Here is a 14,944-nt window from a genome sequence, read left to right on the forward strand (position 1 = left end):
GGCCTCAGGTTTCCTGTGCGGTGCTATCAAGTTTATTCTGGATTCTCTGGGGTTTAGGTCTTCCTCCCCTTCCTTTCTGGCTCTTCAAGGAAAAGAGCCAGAAATCCAGCACTTCCTGCCACTTCTGTGGACAGCTCTTCCTGGAGAGGAGGGTCGCCTGTGATCACAAGCAGTCCGCAGTTTACCTGCAGTTCCTTGTAGAGGCGATCGAGCTCGGCCACCGCAGACTGGTTGTCATGGTGACCGTCAATCCTGCCGTTCTTGAGCATCTCCAGCTGTCTCGTAAGTTCCTCTACTTTTGACACAGCCAGAACGAGTTCCCTCTGTTTTTGCTGGAACAAGTTATTCATCTGTTCAATTTCCTCCACTATAATGAAAAGGAGAAAAGCAAGAGGAGTCGAAAAGAAAAACAAGAATGGACTGTCGGAAGCCATAGAAATCCCCAGGCCTTGCCTAGGCAGAACTTCCTGGTCACAAAACCCAAAGCCCGCGCGCGCCAAACCCAGAGCCCGCGCGCGCCAAACCCAGAGCCCGCGCGCGCCAAACCCAGAGCCTGCCCATTTCCTTGTACCTCATATGGCATCGCCCTGTCCTAGCCTATCAGCCCGCGACAAGTACTTCGCCACCCTATGACATAGCATATCCCACCCCCATCTGACATAGCTATATATATAACCCGCCATCGTAATAAAATTTTGAGGCTTGATCAGATCCCTGTCTTGCCTCCATTCTTCGCGTCTCCTGTCTCCCCCTTTTTTTTCATCCTCAACAGGTTTCTTCCCCTCGTCCCACGTTGCATTGTCCTGCCGGTCGGGACATTTTGGCGCCCAACGTGGGGCCCGAGGTACGAAGATTCTATGAGGACACCTACTCTGGAAACCGCCGCGGCCCCCCCCCCTCCCTGAGCCTCCACGGGCTGGCTTCTTTCGAGCCCACGCAGTTTTCACTCGTGGGACAAGACTCGAGGGCCTCCCCGGCGCGAGTGTGGCTTGTTTCGAGCCCGTAAGGGACAAGACTCGACAGCCCCCTCGGCAGTAAAAAGGCTCGTTTGGAGTTCACGAGGTATTCACCCGTAAGAAAAGACTCCAAGTTTGCCCGACGTTGGAGTAGCCGCCCAGCGAAGGACGAGAGATTGGTGAGTAGGTGATTGACATGGGACAGGAGTTGAGTTCACATGAACTCTTCCTTAAGGGTATTAAGGAATCTCTCAAGATGCGGAGAGTTAAGGCTAGAAAAAAAGATTTACGTGAGTTTTTCAGTTTTGTCTCTGATATCTGCCCCTGGTTCCCCCAAGAAGGAACGATTGATCAAAAATATTGGAAGAGAGTTGGAGACTGTTTTAATGATTACTATCGGGTTTTTGGACCCAACAAGGTCCCTGTATCGGCATTCTCATATTGGAATCTGATTAATGATATCCTAAAAATACATTCCTCAGACCCAGATGTTAGAGAGATCTTACAGACAGGGGAAACAGTCCTAAAAGAGAGTTCCCGCCCCCCTTCTGTCTGCCAATCTGTTTCAATAGACATGCCAGAGGAACCTAAAAAACAAGCTGATAATCAGGAAGCCTCTGCCTTAGAGAATCACCCATTAAAAGACCCCCCTAAAATCTACCCTTCCCTTTTGGCCTTTAATAATCAGGACCAGCTCTCCCCAAGAGACCAGATAGATTTAGAGGAACAAGCTGCCCGCTATAATAAAAAAGAAGATCCCTGGGGCCTCGCCGCGCCAACCTTGCGCGCCCCTTCACAAAAAATACATACCCCTCCCCCTTATGTCCCCCCTCAGGAACTCCCAACATTCTATGACCCAGTCTTAAACCCAAACCCACCCCTATTCCCTCAAGACATCCTAGTTCAAAACACCCCATCCTTAACCGATCCCATTAGGCAGGCAAAAATATCTTTAACCCAAGAAATTTCTTCTCTTAGAGAGACACTCCAACAAAAACGCGAACATATGCAACTCCTAAAGGAGCTGCATGCCCTTGAAAAAGAACTTAAAACCTTAATGCCTAACCAAAACCCTGAAAAACCTCAAAAAGGCCCAATACTTAATAAAAAGACCCTAATGACCTTTCCAGTTACCCGCAGCCAAAACCGTGGCCCACCCTCTCAAGAGGATACAATGGAAGAGACTGACAATGAACCCCCCGACTCTCATAATCCCCCCTCGGCCGATGAGGCCTCTGACACAGAAGACCCAGAAGATAACACTCCCAACTCCAATGATCCCACTGGCCAAAAATATCACCGGCTAGGCATCAAACATATTAAAGATTTAAAAGGTGCAGTAAGCTCTTATGGCCCGACAGCGCCCTACACCTTGGCAATTCTTGAAGGTCTCAGTGACCGTTGGCTCACACCCAATGATTGGTTTAAATTAGCTCGTGCCACCCTTTCTGGGGGGGACCACGTCCTCTGGCACACAGAGTTTAAAGAAAACTGCCGAGAGATAGCACAGCGCAATAGTGAAAATAGAACAACAAGATCATGGACTCGGGATAAATTACTAGGAGAAAAACCCTATCATACCAATGAAATCCAGGCAACTTTTCCCCCGGGGCTGTTAGCTCAAATTCAGAACGCTGGTCTCAAGGCGTGGCGCCGCCTACCTCCAAGAGGCTCCGCTACCACCTCCCTGGCAAAGATTCGTCAGGGCCCCGAGGAGCCATATTGTGAGTTTATCAGCAGACTCACCGACGCCGCCGAACGGTTGGTCGGAGAAGGCGAGAACGATAGCGCCTTTGTTAAACATTTAGCCTATGAAAATGCTAACCCCACTTGCCAGGCAACCATTCGCCCCCACCGTGGAGGCAACCTTGCTGACTACATTAAACTATGCTCAGGGGTTGGAGCCTCCCATACCTTGGGACTCGCTATCGGAGCCGCCCTCCGAGACTTTGCCTCAAACAAGCCTCCTAATCAACAATCTAGATTATGTTTCTCCTGTAAACAACCTGGACACTTTAGTCGAGATTGCCCAATAAAAAATAGAGGTCCACAACCCCAAAATTCATCACAGCCCCCACCGACACCCTCCAGACCAATGCCTTCCACCGTGTGCCCAAGATGTCGACGGGGCAAACATTGGGCCTCTGATTGTTATTCTAAAACAGATATTGAAGGTATCCCCCTTTCCAGGAAACCGGGAAACCCCAGTCGGGGCCAGCCCCTGGCCCCTCCATCGGGACACAACCTAGGGGCTGTCAGGTTTGTTCCCCAACAACCAAGTCCTCAGATCCTCCCAGCTCAAGTGTCGGTTCCCTCCACCGGGCTACCCCCGGAAGCGCAGGACTGGACCTCTGTGCCGCCGCCGACTCAATACTAACCCCAGACCAAGGGGTCCAACTCGTTCCCACCACCACGACGGGACCTATGCCCCCGGAAACATTTGGACTTATATTGGGACGGGGCAGCTCTTCCCTCGCCGGCCTGAATATAATCCCAGGAGTCATAGATAATGATTATACAGGACTCATACAACTCTTAGCCTCGGCCCCTCTGGGCCCTGTATCCATAGTAAAAGGCCAAAGGATAGCACAGCTTGTGCTTCTCCCATTAGACACCTCTAATAAACAATATCTGACACCAAAGAGACGGGAGTCCGCCTTCGGCTCCTCAGATGCCTATTGGATACAACAGGTCACTTTAGAGAGGCCACTTTTAACCCTGTACTTAGATGGAAAAAAATTTCAAGGTTTAATAGACACGGGAGCGGACGCAACAGTCATCTCAGATAGATACTGGCCTTCAACATGGCCCTCTAAAGCCTCATATACCCATCTACAGGGCATAGGACAATCAGCCAATCCCAGACAAAGCTCTAAAATACTCTCATGGGAAGACGAAGAGGGCAATACTGGTAAGGTCCAGCCATATATTATTTCTGGAATTCCCATTAATCTGTGGGGCCGTGATATCCTATCACAACTCAAACTTATCATGTGCAGCCCCAACGAAATAGTTACTCAACAGATGCTTAACCAAGGCTATCTCCCTGGACAGGGACTGGGAAAAGCTGGTCAAGGGATAAAAAATCCCCTCTCTATAAAGCCCAACCCTAACCGACAAGGATTAGGCAGTCAGGATTTTTCCTAGCGGCCATTGATCCTCCTGCACCCCATGCGGAGAAGATAAAATGGAAAGATAATTCCCCCGTTTGGGTGGACCAATGGCCACTACCTGAGGAAAAGTTGTCCGCAGCTTCTCGGTTAGTGCAGGAACAATTAGCGGCAGGACATATAGAACCAACTACTTCGCCATGGAATACACCCATTTTTGTTATTAAAAAGAAGTCTGGGTCTTGGCGCCTCCTTCAGGATCTCAGAGAAATTAATAAAACCATGTTCTCCATGGGAGCCCTCCAACCAGGCCTCCCTTCCCCGACAGCTATCCCAGCTAACTATCACAAGATTATTATAGACCTTAAAGATTGTTTCTTTACCATTCCTTTACACCCCCTGGACAGAGAGCGTTTCGCATTTAGCCTGCCTGTAACCAACTTCAAGGGTCCTATGCAGCGCTTTCAGTGGAAAGTCCTCCCACAAGGCATGGCCAATAGTCCCACCCTATGCCAAAAATTTGTGGCACAAGCTGTGGATCCTGTTAGAACACAATGGCCCACTATTTATATTATTCATTATATGGACGATATCCTTCTAGCAGGAAAGACCACCACAGAGGTACTCCAATGCTGCCAACACTTAACTCACAATCTTACCACTTATGGACTCCAACTTGCCCCCAATAAGATCCAGCTCAAAGACCCCTACTACTATCTGGGATTTGAGCTACATAATCAGTCCATAACCACCCAAAAAGTCCAACTTAAAACTAGTCATTTATACACTTTACATGACTTTCAAAAATTTTTGGGAGATATTAACTGGCTTCGACCATACTTAAGGCTCACTACAGGAGACCTCAAGCCCCTCTTTGATATTCTTCAGGGAGACTCAGACCCTCTCTCCCCTCGAGAGCTGTCGCCTGAGGCAAAGGGCTCTCTTCAATTACTAGAAAAGGCAATTCAACAACAACAAGTCACCTTTCTATCATACAAACAGCCCTTCTCCCTCATTATTTGTGCAACCCCTCATACACCTACTGGGGTCTTATGGCAAGATAATCCCCTCTTCTGGGTTCATTTACCCTCCTCCCCGTCTAAGGTCCTAGTCACATACCCATCCCTGGTAGTCAAACTTATTAAGATAGGAAGAGAAAAAAGCCGACAACACTTTGGCAGGGACCCTGATCAGCTCATTCTCCCCTACACTAAAGAACAGCTTAATTGGCTAACCCAAAATAACGATGACTGGATCATTTCCCTTACATCATTTCAGGGCAAGATAGATAATCATTATCCCCCTAATAAACTCCTACAGTTCTCCAGATTACATCCCTTTGTTTTTCCAAAGATAACAGCCACTAAACCATTACAAAATGCCGCCTTGGTTTTCACGGATGGGTCTTCTTCTGGCGTAGCAGCATATGTCATTAACTCACAAAGATTTCAGGTGCAGTCTCCATTTCAGTCTGCCCAACTTGTTGAACTTTATGCCGTTATAAAAGTGTTTAAAAAACTACAGGAGTCACCCTTTAACTTGTACACTGATAGTGCCTATATCGCCCTGTCTGTGCCCCAACTAGAAACAGTGCCATATATCAAGCCCTCTACCAGCGCTGCCAAACTTTTTCAACAACTACAACATCTCATACTACAAAGACAGACCCCATTTTTCCTTAGTCATCTTCGGGCTCATACTGACCTCCCTGGACCCCTTTCACAGGGCAATGCTATAGCAGACAATCATACCCGCTTAGTATGTCCCTTAACCTTAGATCCTATAACGCGAGCCACCCAATTCCACAACTTACATCATGTCAATGCCCACACACTTCGCTTGTTATTCAAAATTACCCGAGATCAGGCTAGACACATTGTTAAAAGTTGCTCAGGGTGCATAACCTTTCTGCCTCTTCCTCACCTAGGAGTTAACCCAAGGGGCTTACTCCCTGGACAAATCTGGCAGATGGACATTACACATATTCCTGAATTCGGCCATTTAAAGTATGTACACGTAACTATAGATACCTTCAGCGGCTTCATGGTTGCCACCCTTCATGGGGGCGAGGCTACAAAAAACATCATAGCCCATACCCTCCAATGCCTTACCACACTAGGAAAACCTCAAACTATAAAAACAGACAATGGACCAGGGTATACCTCCCAGGCATTTCAAGCCTTTTGTGCTCAATTCCAAATCAAACACGTCACTGGCATCCCTTACAATCCCCAAGGCCAGGGCATTGTAGAGCGAGCCCACCAGACACTCAAAAACACCATCAACAAGTTAAAAACCACCACTGCCTATCCGACCAAAGGATCTCCTCGTAATGTTCTCAGCCATGCATTGTTTACCCTTAATTTCCTACAACTTGACGCTCAGGGAAAATCGGCTGCCGATCGCTTCTGGCACCAAGAAACAAAAAATCAATATGCTACAGTTATGTGGAAAGATCCATTAACCTCCAAATGGAACGGCCCCGATCCAGTCCTCATTTGGGGACGTGGGTCAGCCTGCATTTATGATTCTCAGGAAGGCGGCGCGCGATGGCTGCCAGAGCGTCTCGTTAAGCCTGTCAACACCCCAAATCCAAATAACACATAAAGACTCCAGGGATATCTTCCCTGAGAAAATCTCTCTCTCTCTTTTCACAGGACATAAAGTTCTTCATGGAGTCCTTCACTTTGACACTCTTCACATTCCTCATCATCCCCGTTTACGGAGGGTTTGGGCCCCCCGTAAGCCGCGAGCAGCTATACAGACAGCTCTATGGCAACCCATGTGACTGCCCGGGAGGCACAGTGCCCAGTGGATACCTCCGTGCCCACACCGAGGAGCCAGCCCCACAAGGACAGCTTTACAGGAACGCTGCTGCTTCTATGCTAACAAGTCTGGGATCGTCCGAGACAAGATCAAAAAACTACAAGAGGACCTAGTAAAAAGACGCAAAGAACTCTTCGAAAACCCACTCTGGACGGGTCTCAACGGACTTCTCCCCTACCTGCTCCCCACCCTTGGCCCCCTCCTATGCATCCTTCTCTTAATAGCCTTCGGGCCATGGGCTTTTAGGCGCATTACTGACCTCATTAAAAACCAAATCGATGCTGTTTTGGCCAAACCAATCCAAATCCATTATCAGCGGCTAGCAACAGGGGACGGCCTCGAAGAAGGCTATCTTGGCTTCCTCCCCACGGGGACGACATAATACTAAGGGTATGTCTACTCCCCCCACGAGTTGGGGAGGGGTATGGGCACCGAGGTGAGTGCAAAGCAAAGCATTTGCAAGGAAAGGGCTCGACTCACAACGGTCGGCTCCCTTTAACTTTCCTGAGAACATACCTGGTTTGCATAGAGGTTGGTATCAAAAAATCTCTACCTCTCCTCCACAAAAGATACCCAAAACCATCCAATAACGAGCTCTGCTCGTTGGAGGAACCAGGCCTCTGTTCCCTCACTCGGTCAAGGCCCACCTCCTTAAAACAAACAAAAAGGGAGGAGATGTCGGAAGCCATAGAAATCCCCAGGCCTTGCCTAGGCAGAACTTCCTGGTCACAAAACCCAAAGCCCGCGTGCGCCAAACCCAGAGCCCGCGCGCGCCAAACCCAGAGCCTGCCCATTTCCTTGTACCTCATATGGCATCGCCCTGTCCTAGCCTATCAGCCCGCGACAAGTACCTCGCCACCCTATGACATAGCATATCCCACCCCCATCTGACATAGCTATATATATAACCCGCCATCGTAATAAAATTTTGAGGCTTGATCAGATCCCTGTCTTGCCTCCATTCTTCGCGTCTCCTGTCTCCCCTTTTTTTCTCACCCTCAACAGGTTTCTTCCCCTCGTCCCACGTTGCATTGTCCTGCCGGTCGGGACAATGGACCACTTCCCAGGCAACCAGGTTTTACAATTAACTTTCTAATAAAAAGCAGAGAAATTTCCCAGAAATGTCCTAGAGCCAACCTATTTCTTTTACGAGCAACTGAAATCAACAGAGACATCTCTAAATACCTGTGCCTCATTCTGGATGTATCTTTAGCATGATTTGTATTAAGAACATAATTAAACATTAAACTCCATTAATTTCTTTAGAATTTTTCATCTCAATTTTACAGTGTTAGATGGAACTATTAAGCCACTGAAATTTTAATTTAAATGGTCTTGTAATAGATGGAGCTATTATATGAATAATCATCCTTGCTTTCATTTAAATTTCAGTCAAAAAATATTTCGAGAGAAGAAAATAAATAACTAGTACATGTTCCACAGGTAACTTCGGAACCTTGAACCATTCAACAGCTGAATTCAGTTCAGCAGCATCAAAACTACAGTGAATTATTCTTTCAAAACATCACTTTACAGTGATCTACGTACAAGGTCTCATCGGATGCTTCTCACTTTCTAGAAATGGATCTAAACTTCCCACGCCGATGTGTTCTCGTGCACCGAGTTTAATGTGCAGCCTTCAGGGCTGAAGAAAACGACGGGGAACAACTCACCGAGCTTCCCGTTGCTTAGTCTCTTTTGTTCCACGTGGCCTTTAAGCGCTCTCACTTTTTTCAGCTTAGCTTCCTGATTCTCAGCTATTTCTTTTAGCCTCTTAAGCTTCTCCTGCTCTGCAACCTGTTGCTGTTGACGCTGGTCTTGCTGTTTCAGAAACTTTAAGCGCTGCTCCTAAAGATAAAAGCCATCATCAGGCATATAATTTCAAACAGGGGTACCACTAACCCGCAAATAATCTAACCACAATGTGAGGTGTCGACACCTAGGTGCACGTGTCACACTGTCCTGTTCTCACCATCTGTCCTGTTACACAGCCACCAGAACCACCTTGGAAGCTTGTTAAAAACACACTCCCGGCCCCAACCCCAGAATCTCCTGGGGGTAAGATCCAGGAACCAGTGTTTTAAATCCAAGTGGTTCTCATGTAGCAAGCAAGCCGTGAACCTTCAACTAGTTTACATGAACTGTGAATACAATTTTAAAAACGAGCTCATGGAGAGATGGGAGGCAGTCTAAGAGGATTGTTAAATGAAAAGCGTTGGAGTCGAATTTGGATTCAAACCCAAGCACTGCCACTTACTACTACGAGGCTGGGCAAATTACACAACCTCACCGAGTATACAAGTCTGTTTCTTTACCTATAACATGGATGATTACTAATAACGACCTCATAGGGCTGCAGTGAGGATTAAATGAAATGTGAAATGTAAGTCTCTTTGTACCTTACATAGTTAGTATATACTCAATAAAATACACTTAGAAAAGAGGCAAAGAACTACTTAACGCCTTTAGAAAACTCAAGTATGCAACTTAAAATTTTATTTCTAGGATATTAAACATTTTAAAACTGAGTAATAGAGCCCACGCAATTTATAATAAAGGCTACACTTCTCAGATTAATATGCCTAAAACATATAAATAACACAGAAATACACATAAGTAATATGTAAACACATAAAAACACATGAAAAACATATAAATAATACAGAAATAGTTTCAGAATAAGGATCTGAAGCTAGCGATTTCCTCTGCTAACAATCAACCTTTTGATTCGAATTCATGTCCTCACTACTCAAGGAATGGACAGTAACATCACCTGGGAGCTTGGGAGAAATACAAGTCAGCCTCCAACCCAGACTTACTGAGTCAGAACCTGCATTTTGAACAAGATCCCCAGGTGATTCGCATGCATACCAAAGAGTGAGAAGCAATGACACACACGACTTTGGAAAACTTGGTGTCCGGGTGCAGAGGAAGCCTAGGAGGTGTTGCACAGAAGGCACAGTGCGTGCGGAGAACCCCGGCCACGCTTCAGAGTCCTGCTGGGTAACGGGCCATGTCTAACCATCAACTGTCGACCCCAGTGTCAGTGAACTTATGGTCACTGAAGGGCTGGTCAGTCGCAGATCCTGAGCGCTTAGATCAGGGGCTGGCAGACGACGGCCTGCAGGTGCAATCAGCTGGCTATGTCTGTTAAGTACAGTTTTACTGCAACAGCCACATCTATTCATTAACCTACTGTCTATGGCTACTTTCCTTCTACACCTGCAGAGCTGAGGCAGCACAGCCTGCAAAGCCTACAATATTTCCTCTAATATTTACAACGAAAATTCGATGACATCTGGTTTAGACTAGAAGCCTACAGCTGGCAGAAGCAGCAGTGATGAGATTGGTTTTGATAGTCATGGAAAGGCTTCTTCTATTTTCCTTGTTCAAGGCCAGGATAAGTATTAGTTTGTGGGTGGAAAATGTCCCCAAGTAAAGGCAAGCAGCTTGTTATCAGTGCTGAGAAGCAGAAGGGGACAGTGTTGGCATTAGCAGACTTTAAAGTTTCTCTTGCTGTCACCACGATGCAAGACAAGCTCAGCCCAGAGTAAGTCCTCTGATACCGGCCACAGCTTGATGAGAGTCAGGGGGCAGAAAGACCTTGAACGACTGACATGATTTAAGGGCTTCTACAAAATGCCGTAGCAAAGAGAAGAAAGCACCCCACAACAGGTGGCTTCTGGGTTGAAAGCATCCGCTCCTACCTGTGAGGTGAGTGGCTTAATAATGAGGGCAGAAAGGAAACAGCTCTGAGCGTACACCAACAGTGGTGGCCTGTTAGGGCTTTTAAAACCAGACATTACCTTAGTAGCCAGCATCTGCTGCTGGGCCTCAATCTGTTGCTGCTGGCGAGATGCCATTTCCTGAAGTTCTGCCAGAGTCAGATCCATCCGAGGACTATTAACCTACAAATAAAAAACACAACCAATCTACTTACTGTAAAGTGGTCATAGAGATTTCTCCCTCCGAGGCCTATTTATATGATGTGTAAGCTTCACTTGGACTAACATTACAAAATTATTTAGCCATTTTTCTTTCATAATATTAAAGAGAGCATTAATTTGTGTATTAATACCCCCCCAACATTGACTTATTAAGATGTAAAACATTGGGGGGTGGGAGATGAGGGTAAGGGGGATCAAATATATGGTGATGGAAGGAGAACTGACTCGGGGTGGTGAACACACAATGGGAGTTATAGATGATGTAATACAGAATTGTACACCTGAAATCTATGTAAATTTACTAACAATTGTCACCCCCAATAAATTTAATAAATAAATAAAAAGATGTAAAACATACTACTAATATACAGACCATATTACTAACATACACACTTTTAAGTGGTAAATTTAAAATTAAATACTTTCAATAGTGACATAAATGGAACAATTTAGAATTACTTTGTTCTACAGTTAATTTATATTAGGAAAGTAGTGTTTGATCATATTAAACAGGCTACTGGGGCACTGGCAGTAAACCCAAAATACAGTCATGAGAACAACCTTTAAAATATGACACTAGCATAAAAAAAAATTCAAGACACATTGGATCATCAGGTACAAAAAGCAAGATTCCCACTATCAAATATCTATTCAACATGGTCCTAGAGGTTCTAACCAATAAAACAGAACAAGAAAAAGAAATAAATTGTATCCAGATTGGAAAGGAAGAAGTTAAACTGTCTTTAACTTATAGACAACATAACCATCTATGAAGAAAATACTACGGAATCTAAAAACGCTACCAGAATACATTAATTAGCAAAATAGCACAACTGTATTTCTATATATTAGCAAAACCAGAAATTGAAAAAATAATTTAAAATATCATTTATAATGGCATAAAAAAAACTAAGTACTTAGGAATAAATTTAACAGAAGATGTGCAAGTCCTATACATTGAAAATTTCAAAACACTGCTGAGAGAAAGACAACCAAAATAAATGGAGAGATATACGCTGATATTCACAAATTGTCAAGATGGCAATTCTTCCCAAACTGATCTATGGAGTCAACAGAATCCTAACCAAAATCCCAGTAGGCTTTTTTGTATAAATTGACAAGCAAATTCTAAAATTCCATAGGGAAATACAAAGGATCTAGAATAGCCAAAACAACTTTGAAAAGGATAAAGTTGGAATACACTACCTGACTTCAAGACTTACAATGTTTCAGTAACCAATACAGTGTGGTATTGACATCCAGAGACAGAAACAGATGAATGGAACAGCAGAGTACAAAAATAGACCCACACATACGTGGGGCAATTGATTTTAGACAAAGGTGCAGAGGCAACTGAGTGGAGAAAGAATAGTCTTTTCAACAAATACAGCTTGTACAACTGGACATCCACATACAAAAAAAAGAAGTTTAATTCTCACACCGCATGCAAATGTTAACTCAAAATGGATCATAAACTTCAGTGTAAAACTTAAAACTGCAAAACTTCTAAACTGAACAATTACACTTTATCAAAGTTAAAAATAAGCTGCAGGCTGGAAAAAATATTTTCAAATCATATATCTAATCAAACACTTGGATCCAGAATATGTAAAGAACTCTCAAATTCAGGAATAAGAAAGCAAAAAAAAAACAAAGAATAAAATGAGCAAAAGAAGGGGGCAAAAAAGAGACAAAATGGGCAAAAGAGTTGAATACTTCACAAAAGAAGATACACAAAGGCAAACAAACACACGAGAAGATACCCAATATTGTTAGCGATTAGAGAAATACAAATTATAACCACTATGTAATACCACTACACACCTACTAGACAGCCAAAATTAAAAGGATCGACCATACCAAATATTGGCAAAGATGGAAAAACTGGAATTTTGGTGGCAATGCAAAATAAAACAATCACTTTGGAACATTTTGGCAACTTCTTAAAAAGTGAACATACCAGATGACGCAGCCATTCCACCCATCAGTATTTACTCAAGAGAAATAAAAGCACTTGTCCACACAGACTTGTACCCCAACATTCACAGCAGCTTGATATGGAGTAGCCCAAAACTGTAAACAACCCAAATGTCCATCAACAGCTGAGAGCATAAACAAACTGTAGGATATCCAAGGCAATGAAATACCTCTCAACAATTAACAGGAATTAACTATTAATATACACAACAAAATGGATGAATGTCAAAATAATTATGCTGAGTGAATTCAGACAAAAAGAGTACATACTGGATGATTCCACTTACGGAAAATTCCAGAAAATACAACAATTTACAGTGACAGAAAGTGAACTGGCTGGTGGTTCCTTGTGGATGGGGAGGGAAGCAAGAAGGGAAGGAGAACAAAAGGCCACGGAAAACTTTTGTGGGTGATGGGCATTTTCATTCTCTTGGTATTATGGTGATGGTTTTACCAGTGTATACATTATGTCAACCTGTGTACTTGAAATGTGTATAGTTTATTGTATGTTGATTATACTTCAATAAACAAACAACCAAAAATACCCATTGAGGGGGAAGATACAGTGTGTCAAGATGCACTCAAATCCTCTTAATGGCTAAGACCATTCTTGTCATCCTGTATCAGCCTTTCATCACTACAAGAGAACTCTAAGATGAAAATAGAAATAAGAAGAATTTGAGGAAAGGCACAGGAGGGAGCAAGATCTACTTTAGATAATCTGGATTCTAACATAAATTCACTGTAGATTGGAGAAAGTTAACCTAGCTAATCTTCAACAGTATTAAAAATTATGAGCTCTGAAAAGAAATCGTATACAAGGCACCCCAGAGATATCTGGGGACATTCATATGCAATAGCAAGAGCACTAATATATAATTTTCCGTTTTTAGAAGCACTACAGCAACAAATAAAATCACCAAAAAACATCAACAAAAATGATCTTAAATTTGCTCCACATTTGTTTTGCTCTGAATTTGTGGTACAATAACACTGTAGAGATCACTGAAATTCATTGTTTCTACGAAAGAAATCTAAAATCACCTTTTAAAAAAGGGCCATCCTTAATAATCTACTGAACAACAAGGTAAAAAGGAAAGAGACTGAAAGATTAAAAGGCAGTAGCAGTGTAGTATATGAATGTATAGCATGGGTGAAAATGGTTACTTACCCCATTCTCCTTCCTTCGATGTTCACCGGGAACTTTTACACCATTTCTTTTTAAGCCTGGATCCTGAGACCTTGGTCCACTCACTAGGCACAAAATTCAAAACTATAAATTAATACCACAAATAAATGGTGATGGAAGGAGAACTGACTCTGGGTGGTGAGCACACAATGGGATTTATAGATGATGCAATACAGAATTGTACACCTGAAATCTATGTAATTTTACTAACAATTGTCACCCCAATAAATTAAAAAAAAATTTAATACCCAAGTTGACAGATACTGTAAGTACCAGTTCATTTCTGAGTTCTGTAATGATTGCCCTTCGATATTTTCAATTGAAAGCATACTTGAAATATTTTCTAATATCAATGGTATTAAGGTATCATAATTCTGCCTGTTTTAGAAAACCTTACTTGGAACAGTGCACGGTGAGCACTACAAAATGCCAGATGGTAACTGTTCCCTGGGAAGCTGCATGATTCAGAGGAAGAAAAACGAACAAGATAAGTGTACTTCTGATTATGGGTAATTCAAACCATTTGCTAGAGTAGCTCCTCCTACTTCTCCGTTTAGCTAGTCCGTAGTGAAATCAGAAACAGTTTCACTGAAAGAATTCAGTGAAAATTAAATCAATCCATCCTTGTGCTCATTAACAGTGTTTGTAACTTCTATGGGAAGAAAGCAACTGAAAAATACAGCAAATGGTATTTTGAATATTTGGCTTATTGAGGGCATTTGGTGGTAATCCGTAAGTACTATGAAATATGTCCCCATTTAGTTAAGTAAAAAAATTTCCATATTCTTAGTTTGGAAAAGTACTAACTGGAAAACACTGTATTCTGCTTTTTTTTTTTTTTTTATGAATTTTATTGGGGAACAGTGTGTTTCTCCAGGGCCCATCAGCTCCAAGTCATTGTCCTTCAATCTAGCTCCAAGTCCAGTTGCTGTTTTCCAT

At 43.5% G+C, this 14,944-nt stretch overlaps 1 protein-coding gene across 5 annotated transcripts in view; it reads right to left on the reverse strand.

Annotated features, from left to right (window-relative positions):
* TP53BP2 (tumor protein p53 binding protein 2) overlaps window positions 1-14,944 on the reverse strand; it is a 144,978-nt gene that overhangs the window by 18,224 nt on the left and 111,810 nt on the right. For all 5 annotated transcript variants that reach the window (XM_081039072.1, XM_081039073.1, XM_081039075.1 and 2 more), the window contains 4 exons: window positions 13,988-14,070; window positions 10,699-10,800; window positions 8,566-8,740; window positions 186-367 (listed from right to left, as the gene is read on the reverse strand). In XM_081039072.1, coding sequence (XP_080895198.1) covers window positions 186-367; window positions 8,566-8,740; window positions 10,699-10,800; window positions 13,988-14,070 — 542 coding nt within the window. The remainder of the gene's footprint in view (window positions 1-185; window positions 368-8,565; window positions 8,741-10,698; window positions 10,801-13,987; window positions 14,071-14,944) is intronic.

This window comes from Rhinolophus hipposideros (genome assembly GCF_964194185.1).
Source record: "Rhinolophus hipposideros genome assembly, chromosome: 26".
NCBI classification, from domain to species: Eukaryota; Metazoa; Chordata; class Mammalia; order Chiroptera; family Rhinolophidae; genus Rhinolophus; species Rhinolophus hipposideros.